Source organism: Macrotis lagotis, chromosome 1 (genome assembly GCF_037893015.1).
Source record: "Macrotis lagotis isolate mMagLag1 chromosome 1, bilby.v1.9.chrom.fasta, whole genome shotgun sequence".
NCBI lineage: Eukaryota > Metazoa > Chordata > Mammalia > Peramelemorphia > Peramelidae > Macrotis > Macrotis lagotis.
Genome location: NC_133658.1, coordinates 736,087,651 through 736,100,821, shown reverse-complemented (window position 1 = coordinate 736,100,821; position 13,171 = coordinate 736,087,651). Strand labels below are relative to the sequence as shown.

At 35.7% G+C, this 13,171-nt stretch overlaps 1 protein-coding gene across 6 annotated transcripts in view; it reads right to left on the bottom strand.

Moving 5' to 3' along the window:
- The window catches only part of SPATA13 (spermatogenesis associated 13), a 317,041-nt gene that overhangs the window by 28,373 nt on the left and 275,497 nt on the right, over positions 1-13,171 (bottom strand). For all 6 annotated transcript variants that reach the window (XM_074216203.1, XM_074216202.1, XM_074216200.1 and 3 more), the window contains one exon: positions 1,694-1,830. In XM_074216203.1, coding sequence (XP_074072304.1) covers positions 1,694-1,830 — 137 coding nt within the window. The remainder of the gene's footprint in view (positions 1-1,693; positions 1,831-13,171) is intronic.

The following is a 13,171-nucleotide window of genomic DNA, read 5'->3' as shown; positions in this document are numbered from 1 at the left end:
TTCTCACACTCTCTTGAAGGATTCATAAATTCCCAAACAGAAAATCTCATTGAGTTAGCGACACTAAGTATCTAAAATGCAATGAAAAATCTAAATGGTAATAGAGTACCAAAACAGATAAGACAAAGCTCAAGTCCATGTGTAAAAATGTACCAAAGAGTATATACATTTTACTCAAGAGATCTCCTTAAGGCATTAACCAATATATCTTCAATATTCAATATTTCAATAAGTTTGGTTAGCTAGTATCTTAACCCCTAATAAATTAAAATTGGGTAAGAGGAAGGCACTAGCAGAGAACAGCAAAAAACAAGAGAAAAGAAAAAAAGAAAAAAGATAGCTAAAAATTTGAGAGCAAAGAAACTAAAAATGTAATAAAATTAGTAATATCAATAAAATGGGCCTAAGAACAATACCTATCTCATAGAGTTGTGAGGATCAAGTAAGATGATATATATAAAATGCTTTGTAAACTTTAAAGAATGATATAATTGTTAGTTATTGCTATTATTATCCCTCATGTATAAGAAAGAATAATAGTACCTACCTCTCAGGGCTGTTCTATGGATAACATGTGATAATATTTCCATAGTGCTTTATCACTTTAAAGTGCTATATAAATGCTAGCTATCATCATCATCATCATCATCATCATCATCATCATCATCATCATCACCACCACCACTCCTTCTACTAGGTTATGTACAGTACAATAAATGCTGTTCAGAGTGACAGTCTTAAGTCATCGAGGAAAGAATTATGTTCAGTGCATTCTGGGTTCTCTCTACCAAATTGTTGTTCAGTCATTTCAATTGTTCCTGACTCTTTGAGATTCTATTTGGGGATTACTTGACAGAGACACTGAACTGGTTTAACATTTCCTTCTCCAGTTCATTTTTCATCTAAAGAACTGAGGCAAATGGGATTAAGTGGCTTTGCAACACAGCTGGTAAGTGTCTGAGGCAAGATTTGAACTCATGAAAATGTGTTGTCCTCAAGTCTAGTGTTTGATCCATTGCTTCAAGTATCTCCTCCCTTCCTCTGCCTACTCTTCCACCCCACCCCCATCCCCAAGTAAATTCTATTTAAAGATATGTATATGATATTTCTTGGGAAAATTTTCATAAGAATTTTTTTTAAGATTTAAAAAAAGTTTACTTATTTAAGGCAATGGGTTTAAGAATGACTTGCCCAAGGTCACACTGCTAGGCAATTATTAAGTGTCTGAGACTGGATTTGAACTCAGGTCCTACTGATTCCAAGGCCTGTACTCTATCTACTGTGCCACCCACCTGCCCCAAGAGTTTTCTTTTTTCTTTTTTTCTTAGGTTTTTGTAAGGCAAATGGGGTTAAGTGGCTTGCCCAAGGCCACACAGCTAGTTAATTATTAAGTGTTTGAGACCATCCCAAGAGTTTTCTTAAGCAAACAAAAAATTCTTTCGTGTTTCAAAGGCTAAGCTTTAGGTACCCAGAAAATTCTCCAGCATAGCACCTACCCCCTAGTCCAGCCATGACAGGTAAATAAAGTGTCCTACTGTCATAGGAGTTGTTCAGAAACCTTAATGTGGTTACATGATTTTTAAAATCAGCACAGGGAAGAGTGAGATTCTGAAGTGATTATAAATGAAAGATTGATGATGAATCTTAAAATAGAAGAATATTCCAATTAAGGAACAAGATTCTCCCACAATACCTCATTTATGGCTAGCTGTTCTCCCCCCGGCTGTAAGTATCTGGGGCTGGCTTGACAGAGCTCTTCATAACTGTAATCTTCTTCACTTCCATTGTCATCAACTAAGGCAGACGACTCTGTAGCTCCATCTGTAGAAACTGAAATAAAAATTGACAAGAATGAATGGATCGCCAAAGTAAGTAATAACATGAAATGAAGGCTGAGAATTCTATAAGGGAAAATAAGCATCGGTTTTTAGCCATAACTACAAAATATAAGAAAATGTTACTGATGTAGGAGGAGGGAGGCAGAGTTTTTTCTGTAAATATTATTTCATTTGATCCTTACAAAAACTCTGCAAGGCAGCTTTTTTATTATTATCCATTTTATAGTTGAGGAAACAGCTTAAAAGACTTGTCTAGAGACATAGCTAGGAAGTATCTATGGTGAGATTTGTATCTAAGCGAAAATTACAATTTCTGATATGAACTGATGCTGGTAATTTTCTTCTATGAAAAATGAATCATTTCAGGTAGCAAACTTGACATTACAATATGTTATTCTATATATAGTTTAAATTTCCTGAAATTATGTGGGATGAAGTTTAACATTTGAAGTCCAAAAGTATATCTAATGAAACCCAAATGTGGAGAGTAATGTTCCCAAGTAATAAGTTATTTAGCTTTAGATAAACAGGCAGTTATTGGCAGGCAACAAAATTGTGCTCTTCAGATAAGACTCTTATTTGAAAGGTTATAGACTTCCCAAGATTAAAAAAATGGTTAGCAAGGACCACCTGGGAGGAAGAGGCTTGCTGGTAGTCAATTCTCAGAATCCAAAATGAGAAGGTCTGGGATTTAATGGTAGACTCACAACACCATTTCAATAAATAAGTCTTGCTGCTATCTTCAAAGGACTGAAGCAGGATGTTTGCTTGCCCCACTTTCACAGCATAGTACCCTATTTTGTTACTAGGGGAGTAGGCCACTCCCATGAAAAGTTGTCCTGCTACAGAAAACAGGAGTTTTTAGTTACATTGATTTGAGCTGCTGGCCTCCCTCTATTCTACCTGGGACAGTTAATCTGGGCTTTTCCTTCCACCTCCTTTCTGGGAGAGGCATTTTGGCTACAGCCACTAGACCTAGGTACTACATCCTATACATATATATAGCCTGAGTAGGATGCTTCAGTCTCAGTGAATCCTGGTTATCCCCATGTACCTCCTTTCTCCACCCTATTTTAATTCAGAAAAGTTACCTTGATATTTTCAAAGGGCCATTAAAGTATTCTACCACCCCAGGCCATTAAAGTATTCTACCACCCCACTGGCCAACATGCAAAAACCCTCAGAGCATTAAAAGTATGAGATACTGCTCCACGCTTAGTTCTTTCCTTGGGAAAACATGTTTCTAGTCATTTTATGCACAGAAGAAAGTATTCTCACAACCAGCTTTCAGAGGCAAGCACATTTGAAGTTGTTGGAATTCAAGCATGAAAAAAACTGGTAAGACATGGGAAAAGGTGGAGATCTGTACTAGCCAAATAACGATGGACAATGTCAACAACAATTGGATGACTTTCATTTGCCAGAATTTAAAACACTTTGCAAAGCATAGACAGGAGAATGTGCTTTGGAGAATTCACAGTGACATGACTGTACATGTACAACTTTTACCAAGACTGTTCACTGCCACAGGGAGGGGGGAGAGAAGGGAGGGTGGCAGAAAAATGCAGAAATCTTAAACTTGCAAATGGTTGAATGAGGAATACTACCTTTACATGTAATTGAAGAAAAAATAATAAAGAGAATTCAGACCAAGTAAACTAAGTAGTTTGTAAAAGGTAAAAGGTTTGTAAAAGGCAGTTAAACCCTGCTCTATAAAGAAGGGGGAAATAATAATAATAATAATAACAATAACTAGCATTTATATTGTCTGTCTATCTATCTTTATCTATATATATTATCTTACTGATAGTTACAATAAGTCTAGAGGTAAGGGCTGCCCATTTGACAGGACACTATGGCAGACAAAGGTTAAGTGACTTGTCCAGAATCACAATATAATACATGTCTGAGGTGGAATTTTCCTGACCCCAAATTCAGCACATTTTCTACTATTCCTCCTAGCTACCTTTATAAAGTCTTTAATACACAAAAATATGTATAAACATTTAAACAATCAGAATAAAAAAGTGGACTGAAGCAGGAAGGTTTGTTTTACCTGAGACTCTATTGTTGTTTATAAACCCTTATTTCCCTCTGGAACTTGGGGTAACTATTTTTAAATTACTTTTGACTGGTCTAATTAATAAGCATTCATTTTCTCTCCCTCTCACCACTTCCCCTTCCACCTTACATTAAGAAAGAAAAAAAGGAAACCCTTGTAGCAAATATACAGTTAAGCAAAAGAAATTACCACTTGGTCATGTCAAAAAATGTATGGCTTATTTTGTATAATGAGCATCCTAGGTTAGAAGTTTATTTTAGCACTATTAGACTTTAAAGGGAGCACAAAATGCTGAGATATTCTAACTTTGTTAAACCCTGTTCTGCACTGTCTGGCACAAAAGTGCTTTGCTTATCATATTTCAGTAGCAACGAAAGGAAAAGTATACCACTTTCTGACAGCTCAGGGGGAAAAATCAGAGCCTGAGCCTCCTTCTACAGGTAAAAGCACTGAAAGTGACTTTCATCCTCAAAGAACCATTTCCTCAGGGAAAGGTCTCAGTTTATCATTTGATCTATGGGGCCGTTGCTATAGAAACTGATTTTTAAAATATATACATATATGTATATGTATATGCTTGCATGCAGATGGAGAAATAGATAAAATTTTAGGAAGAAAAAAACTAAAGGTTGTCATGTGTAAGTATGTCAATCATGCTCAAGCTAATTTAGGCTCAAGGAGCTAGGAGAGCTCTTAGAGGTTATATCTCATTATGATAGGGAAAATTGAGACTCAGAGAAGTTTTATGACTTGTCCAAGGTCACAAAGGTAGTAAAAATTAGATGCGAAATTTGAATCTGGGTCCTCTAACTCTATATACCAGATTTCTCATTTTTCCCCTCTAAGAGGAGATGAAGATGCTTTGGAGCTATAAACACAAAATCCTAATACAGCATTTATTTGAACCTGGAATAGCATAAATCTATAATAAATCTTTATATTAATATGTTAAAGTGGAGCAGGGGAGCACTTCTGATTACTGAACTGGGCTGAATGGAGGGCTATGTCTTAGAGAGACCACATAGGATTCCTTTTCCTTTCTGCATAGGTCACTGAGATCAGCATGGGAGAAGATCTGCTCCCAAGACTTTCTTTCTTCAATAGAATAAAGAGAGGAAAAGGAAGGAAATAAGGATTTATTAAATCCCTACTCTGAGCCAGGTGCCCTGCTAAGCATTTTACAACTAATATTATTATATTTCAAATATTATTAAAATATTACAAATATTATTTCTATCTTGTGAGGTAGATATTATTATTATTATCATTATTATTCCTATGTTATATTTGAAGAAACTGAGGCAGACAGAAGTTAAGTTACTTAATCAGGGACATACAATTAGTAAGTATCTGAGACAAAATTTGAACTGAGACTTCCTGACTCCAGCTCAGGACTCTGTACTCACCTGGGTGCCTCAGGTCCTTGCCAACAATCCTTCTCTGGAGTTTTACCTCAACTGTCATTAGCAAAAAAGAGAGAAATGGGTGCACAAGGTTGTGCGCCCTCATATAATTAGGGAAGGTCATGGAGGGGAAAAGTAGAAGGGTAAGAAGGAATGTCAGCTCTGCCCTCCTCCAAGTCTGCATGTGCAAAGCCAACACCACACATGAGATAGTTTCATTGTTCCTTGTTTCTCCATCTGGTGAAGTTTGCTGAAAGACGAGCCATGTGGAATATCATAGAGTCAGGTTGGGATTTCACTATCAAGAGGAGGAAGAGAGGGTCTATGGTTTCCAGGTTTTGAAAAATTACTCTAAGGAGTTGCAACCATGGTGCCCATCAGGGTGGTCAAAATAGGCCAATACATTATATTATACTTTCATTGGGTTGATATGTGAATACAATTAGGAAAATTCCTTTGTTTAAGAAGAATCACAAAAGAGGCTACTAAAAGTTCAATGTTTTTGTCGTAGTTGCCCTCATTACTGGAGAGTCTCAAGTAGAGCTTGGAGACAATATGTTGGGGTACGTGTACACAGTACATTCCAGTTCATGGACAGGTTAGTCTGATTTCCATGTTCTCTGAGATTCCTTCAATATCTGAGATGCTGTGATTCTGTATGCTTTTATACATTCAATATTTATTAAATGCTTATTAGTGTTTATTAAGTTTCCTTCTATCTCCTCTGTTCATATCTTGTATGTATTTATATCTTTGCCATTTTTCTCCCCATTAGCCATAAGTTCCACAATGACAAGGATTGTTTTTGCTTTTCTTTGTCTTCCCTAATGCTTAGGATAGTGATGGGAATAGAATAAGCACTTAATAAATGATTATACATTGATACTGTCTTGGGAAAGGAGATAGTACAGAGAAAAGTAAGACCAGGTGCCAGTGCATGCCCTCAAGGGGATAACATTATCAATTATTATGTATGAGTATTGTAATCATTAGTTCATCAAAATAATTCTAAGAATTTATAGAACTTCAAAGGATCAAGTGCCCAAAACAAGTAACAAAATACATCCAACAGAACACAAGGTCCTTGAATGCATGAGTTGTTTGCATTTTTGTCTTTGCATCTTAGTGTCTAGAACAAACTAAATTAAATTTTTATAAACAAATTTTTTAAAATAGTGCCTTGTGTTCCAGTGATTCCAGTAGAATTTTACATAGTATTTCTGATTCCCTATTTCTTTTGCTGATCCCTTCTTTCGATTAACTCAGTTAATGACCCTCTCCCATCCCACCCCTAAACCTCTAGCCCATGTTCTTTTCAAATTTAGAATACTTCAACAAGTTTATTTATTCCTATGACATTTATAATACAAGTATTAACAGTTCATGTTTACATAATGCTTTTAAATTTCCAAACAAATTTCCTTAGGAATTGTAATGTGATGAGGTAAATTTGTATTACTATTCTCATTTTATAAATTAAGGAACGATGGCTCAGAGTATTTTAGTGACTTGTCTCCAGTTGTACAGAGATGAAGTATCAGAGCCAGAATCTGAACTCAGGTCTCTAGACTCCCAGGCTGAATGTTTTTTATACTCTGCCATACCTCATTGCTCAATAAAATGATTCTCAAATCTGTATTTTCAGTTTGGATTTCTTACTTGTGCCTGTAGTTTCTCCTTACTATAGAACACCTTCAGTTGAAGGTCTTATAGTCACCACAAACTTAGAATGCTCAGAACTAAACTTATTTGTTTTTCTTTCATCTCTCTCATCCATTCTGACAAACTGGATCTTCCTTCCAATTCTCATTTCTGTCAATGAAACCATTATTCTTTCTCAATTTTCTAGGCTAGGGATCTCTCTCTCTCTCTCTCTCTCTCTCTCTCTCTCTCTCTCTCTCTCTCTCTCTCTCCCTCCCTCCCTCCCTCCCTCCCTCCTTTCTTTTTTGGCAAGGCAATGGGGTGACTTGCCCAAGATCACACAGCTAGGTAATTATTAAGTGTCTGAGGCCGAATTGAACTCAGGTCCTCCTGACGACTCGAGGGCTAGTGCTCTATCCACTGTGCCACCTAATTGCCCCTATTTCTTTCTTTGTAGTCAGTTCATTTGCTGTTTCTTGCATCAAAATGTTTTTGGATTTACCTTTTCTCATCATCAGCTTCTTCTTAGTCTAAGCTCTCATTCCCTCATATTTAGGACACCACTACATCACCTAACTAGCTTCCCTGATTCTACTCCTCCTACTCACCCTGCATTCTTCTTTCAGTATAAAATAGCACTTTCATTTTAATTCTCCCAACATCAACTATAGTGGATCCCTCATATCATGTCCAAAGGCTTCTGTCTAGCATTTAAGACTTCTGATAATGTGAACCTACCTTTTATATGTTCACTCACCCACTCATTCATTTATCCGAGTATTTATAATGAAGTGCCTACTGAATCCCACCAGGCTTGAGTTAAGCAATGGCAAGAAGAGACATCCCAACATTTACAACATAAAAGTCATTTTATGAACTTTAGTTTTCTCTCCCTAAATATACTGCTTGTATCTTTAGAGCAGGAATCATGTCTTATATACCACATATAACTTTTTCAATGTCTGGTATAAAGAATACTTATGGGGGGGCGCAGCTAGATGGTGCAGCGGATAAAGCACCGGCCCTGGAGCCAGGAGTACCTGGGTTCAAATTGGGTCTCAGACACTTAATAAATCACCTAGCTGTGTGGCCTTGGGCAAGCCACTTAACCCCATTTGCCTTGCAAAAACCTTAAAAAAAAGAATACTTATTGACAGATTGATGTACTCTCTCTGAAGATACTGTACTTCAGTTTTCTCTTCTGGAAACTAAAGTCAGCAATGCTTCTTATGGGCTCTACATAAGACAGAGCTTTTAGAAATTCCTGCAGCCTCATACAAAATCACTTTGTAAATGGTGAAGGAAGGGTATAGAGTAAATGATCATAAAAAAAATCATAATAACATAAATGATTTGGGTAATACTTCCAGAATAAAAATAAGATAATGGTGAGATTTAAAATAATGGCTAGAAAACATATCTAACCAAGGCTGGTCTATGTTGAAAATATTTTAAAGCTTCAACCTCTTGGATAGATTGAATATTAAAGCAGACAAAATGAAAGGGGGTGGGGTGGGAATCTTTCCTCTAAGTATTTTACTACATTGCAATCAAGTAAAATGGGCTCAAGAAAATTCAGATTGCATCTAAAAACTAAACTGTAACTCCATACTGACAGCAGAGTTTCAAGCTCATTGCCAGAAAGCAAATTAATCAGAATAAAATGGAAAATGTTTTGAAAATAAGTAAAACACAATATAGATAATGTTAATTTGTGATTTTCTAAGTCCATATGTGGGCTTTAGGGATCCATTTATATTTGTGTTTGAAACCACTGGTATATATACCTTCTCAATATATCTATATCTATATATCTTCTCAAAATATTAAAACATAGTCAGATATGGAAAAGAAACATATAGTACATACCTTAATGGAGGCATGGGAATTATATGTCTAATAACAATAATAACCACTTCCATTTATATTATGTAGTGTTTTAAAGTTTGCAAGGGTTTAAGGAAGTTAGGTGTTGCAATGGATAGAGCACTGGGACTGGAATCAGGAAGACTCAACTTCATGAATTCAAATCCCACATCACCGAGACACTTTTTAGCTATATGACCCTGGGCAAATCACTTAACCTATTTGCCTCAGTTTCCTCATCTGTAAAATGAGCTGGAGAAGGAAAGGCAAAAGCACTCCAGTATTTTTGTCAAGAAAACTCCAATTGGGTTCATTGAGAGTTGGACACAACTAAAAATGACTAAACAAGAACAACAAAAGTTTGCAAAGCAACTTTACAAATACTACTTTTTTATTTATCTCCATGACAACGTTGTGAAGTAGATGCTATTATTATCCTCATTTTACTTATGAAGAATCTGAGGATGACAGGGGATAAATGATTTGCACAAAGTCCATAACCAGTAAGTGGATGAGGCAGGATTTGAACACAGATCTTCCTGACTCCAAGTCTAGAACAGTATCCATTATACCACCTGGCTAACTCTGATAAGAATCGCTCTTTATCTAACATTTTATCTACATCACTTCATGTAATTCTCACAAAAATATAGAAGGGTAGACACTGTAGATATTATTATCACCTACATTTTACAAAAGAAAAATATGAGCCTCAGAGTGATTTACATGTCTAGAATGAATCAGCAACAGAATTTGAACCCAAGTTTCTTCTGGCTCCAAGTTTCTCTAGGGTCCTTTCTATTACATCCTGTTACCTCTCAATTATCACAATGCCATGATCCCAAATATAAGTTGCTGAATCTCCATACTTCCTTGTTGAGTTCCACATACTTAGTAGCCTAACTTTGTCTAAAGTTTAATAATCTGGCAGAAAATTCATTTTTAAGTTTAATGACTGAAATCTTTGCATTCCATCCTCTTAATTGAGCTTTGTTTTCAGAGGAGATGAAATGACTCCTTTCACCTTTAATACATTAATTTTTTTTAAAAAGTAGTAGTAGTAGTAGTATTGGGTCAAAGGGCACATAGTTTTATAGCCCTTTGGACACAATTATAAATTGCTCTCCAGAATGGTCAGACTAGATCATATTTCTACCAACAGTGCATTAGTGTTCCTATTTTTCTACATCCCCTCCAGCATTTGTAAATTTCTTTTTCTGTCATGTTAGTTATTTTTTTATAAGTATGAGGTACTATCTCATAATTGTTCTAATTCACAGTTCTCTCATGAGATTTAGAGCATTTTTTTAATGTGACTCTAGATAACTTTGATTTATTCTCGGAAAAGTCTATTTTAGGGGGCAGCTAGGTGGTGTGATGGATGGAGCATTGGCCCTCGAATCAGGAGGACCTGAGTTCAAATCTGACCTCAGACACCTAATAATTGCCTAGTTGAATGACCTTGGGCAGCAAAAGTCTATTTTGATATTTGATAATTTGTATTTCAGTATAAATGATTTCATTTGCAAACATATGTATTTTCTTTTATGCATTTATAAACATTTACTCAGTCTGTCAGTTTCAGCAGACTGTCAAATGAGACAATGGCACAAAAAGGATTAAGAATCCCTGGGTTCGAGGTTAAACTCAGTCACTTAACTCAGGATCTGGTCTTTCTTCCTACTCACATATTTTGGGGTGTGTGTGTGTGTGTGTGTGTGTGTGTGTGTGTGTGTGTGTGTGTATGTGTGTGTAAAAACAAGACAAAAGCATAGGGAATATTCATCTGTAAAATGGACCTACAAGTAACCCTTTACTTAACAGGGGTTCCCATTTAAAGCTCTGCCAATTAGCCTCAAGAGATATAAAAACAGGGGTAGAGCACCAGCCCTGGAGTGAGGAGTACCTGAGTTCAAATCCGGCCTCAGACACTTAATAATTACCTAGCTGTGTGGCCTTGGGCAAGCCACTTAACCCCACTGCCTTGCAAAAAAAAAAAAAGAGAGATATACAAACCAGACTGTCCAGTCAGTCTATTTCCTGATATGATCAAGGCCATAAGACTCTATCTATTTATAGTCACACATCCACCAAGTTCTGCTCTCAGACAACAGTTTTCTTCTGCCTAATTTTTGGTTCCTGGTTTTATACACAGCCCTTCACTGTGATTGATCCCAAAATTTCCTTATAATTCTAGGTCTTCCCCTATCCTATTGACAGCTCCATCTCCCAGAAACCTTAAGCAAAATTAAAGTTAGATTTCTTTAAGAATTCACTTAGAAAGTATCCCATATTTACAATACAATTACATAATTTTTAGTTGGTAAATGAGTAAGGTGTTTGCAGTCATTTTTATAAACAATTAGGCATCAGGCCCTTGGTGGAGAATGTTACACTCTGTTGTAACATTGTTTCTCTGAGAAAATCAGATACAATTTACATTCACACCAGCTAAGGGCAGCTTTTCCAGGAATATAACTTTCTCTAAATTCGAAGATTACCCAAAGCAATGTGTGTCAGTTATCTGCCCCAAATAGGGTTTCCCAACAAGGTAAATACTCTAAAATACACTGGCCTCAAGAAAGTTCAGTGTATAAAAACAAAGAATTACGGCTCATCTGGTAATTCTAGTTGAGTCATCACTGGGAGGACTCTTTAGAACCAGGTTCAGAACACAAAGGAAGCCCTGGTATGTGTAAGGATTTGCTATGCAAGAGGGAAGGGTACTCTAGAGGGCAAACCAGTTTTATTAAAGGCATACAAAGTAAGATACAGAAGATTTATTATGAAGTGACTACTACATTCTCTTAGGAGATGCAATTGTAGCAGTCCCTTAGATAAAGAAAGGAGATCAGTACCAATTTATTTATTTGTTCATTCATTCAGTCATCTGTTTGTTTTGCCAGGTAAGCAAGTATCAGACAGAAGGAAATGGGAATTATACTTTTATGGAGTAGAGGGGATTACTAAAAAATTAAAGAACAGGTGGGAAATTATAATGATGAAGAAACTTTGCCTTGAAGAATTGAGAAAATGCACTTTCCCACATTCTTTGCAGGGGGGGAAAAGGGTATATAATATTGTAAACTATAAACTCAGTTGAAGGTTAGATTGGTTTTGTTGAACTGATTTTTTTTGTTATGGTGATTTTTATTCTTTGTAACCTAGCTTGTTGAGAAGGGCAAAGAATCATGTTTTTAAGTACACAAAATAAAATAAACTAGCTTACTCCCCCCCCCAAAACCCCAATTAAACTAAGATAAAACTGTAAATTCTGACAAAGCTCTAAGAACTTTTAAGTCACTCTGGTGCCTTATTTGAATGGCAAATGAATTTCTGTTTTTTATTTAAAGTTTCCACTTGTGCTCAGGCAGTGGAGAGGTGAGTAAAGCTATAATGAGAAATTATTTTATAACTGAGATAGTGGTATGGCAAGGGGAGAAAAAGAGAAAGGAATATATTTGAAAATGTTGCTCATGTAAAAACAAAAGATATCCATTATTTTTTAAACATCAGGATGAACAGAAGAGTCTGCTAATCAAAATGACTAGTCAACCTTTTCCCTAAATATCCATAGTACTTGAATCACTGTTTTTAGAAAGTACATACACATATATTCATACATACACACAGACACAGACACACACACACACCAATTCACTTCTTACACAACTGAGTCAGTTCTTTAGATTAAGTCTGGTCACTGCTTGTCTGGCAAAAAGAAGAAGCAGTATCATTTTCCCTTCATTCTATTCAGTTCAGATAATAGATTCCATATATAAGTGCTGAACAGTCTTATATTATTCATTTAATGAGTTGGCTGAGTATGAGTCAGTGGGAGCTCCTAGGACACCGAGGTTAAATACATTGAGCCAAGAACTATTGATGGAAAAATCAGAAGCTACTTCCTGGGTGTAAGTTAGGCTTGTGATCAAAAACATTAACCATTTCAGTTTTCATCTTAAAAGTGAATAGTTGAGCTAATAGAATCAATAGTCCTCTGAAAAATCTAAAACATAAAAGATCTCTTAAGTTCTGTAAACAAGGATCTCAATCACAGAGTCAACAAGCTAAATTTATTTGTAATTTGATTATTTTAAAAATTCACACCAAATAATGTTGGTAAGATACAACAAAAGAGATTTAATATTATATTCTAAAGGTAGTGTGAATTTATTCGTGTAAAAAGAAAACAGGTCTGGCAAAATTTATGGGCATCTCCCTAAATTTTTAAATCCACATATTATTTAAGTAATTTGAATCCTAAGTCTCAATTCCAAGTTAGCATCACTATATAGACTTTTGATATTTTATGCTACATCAACTATAAAAACAATCAGTATACTTCTTAGTATACACTA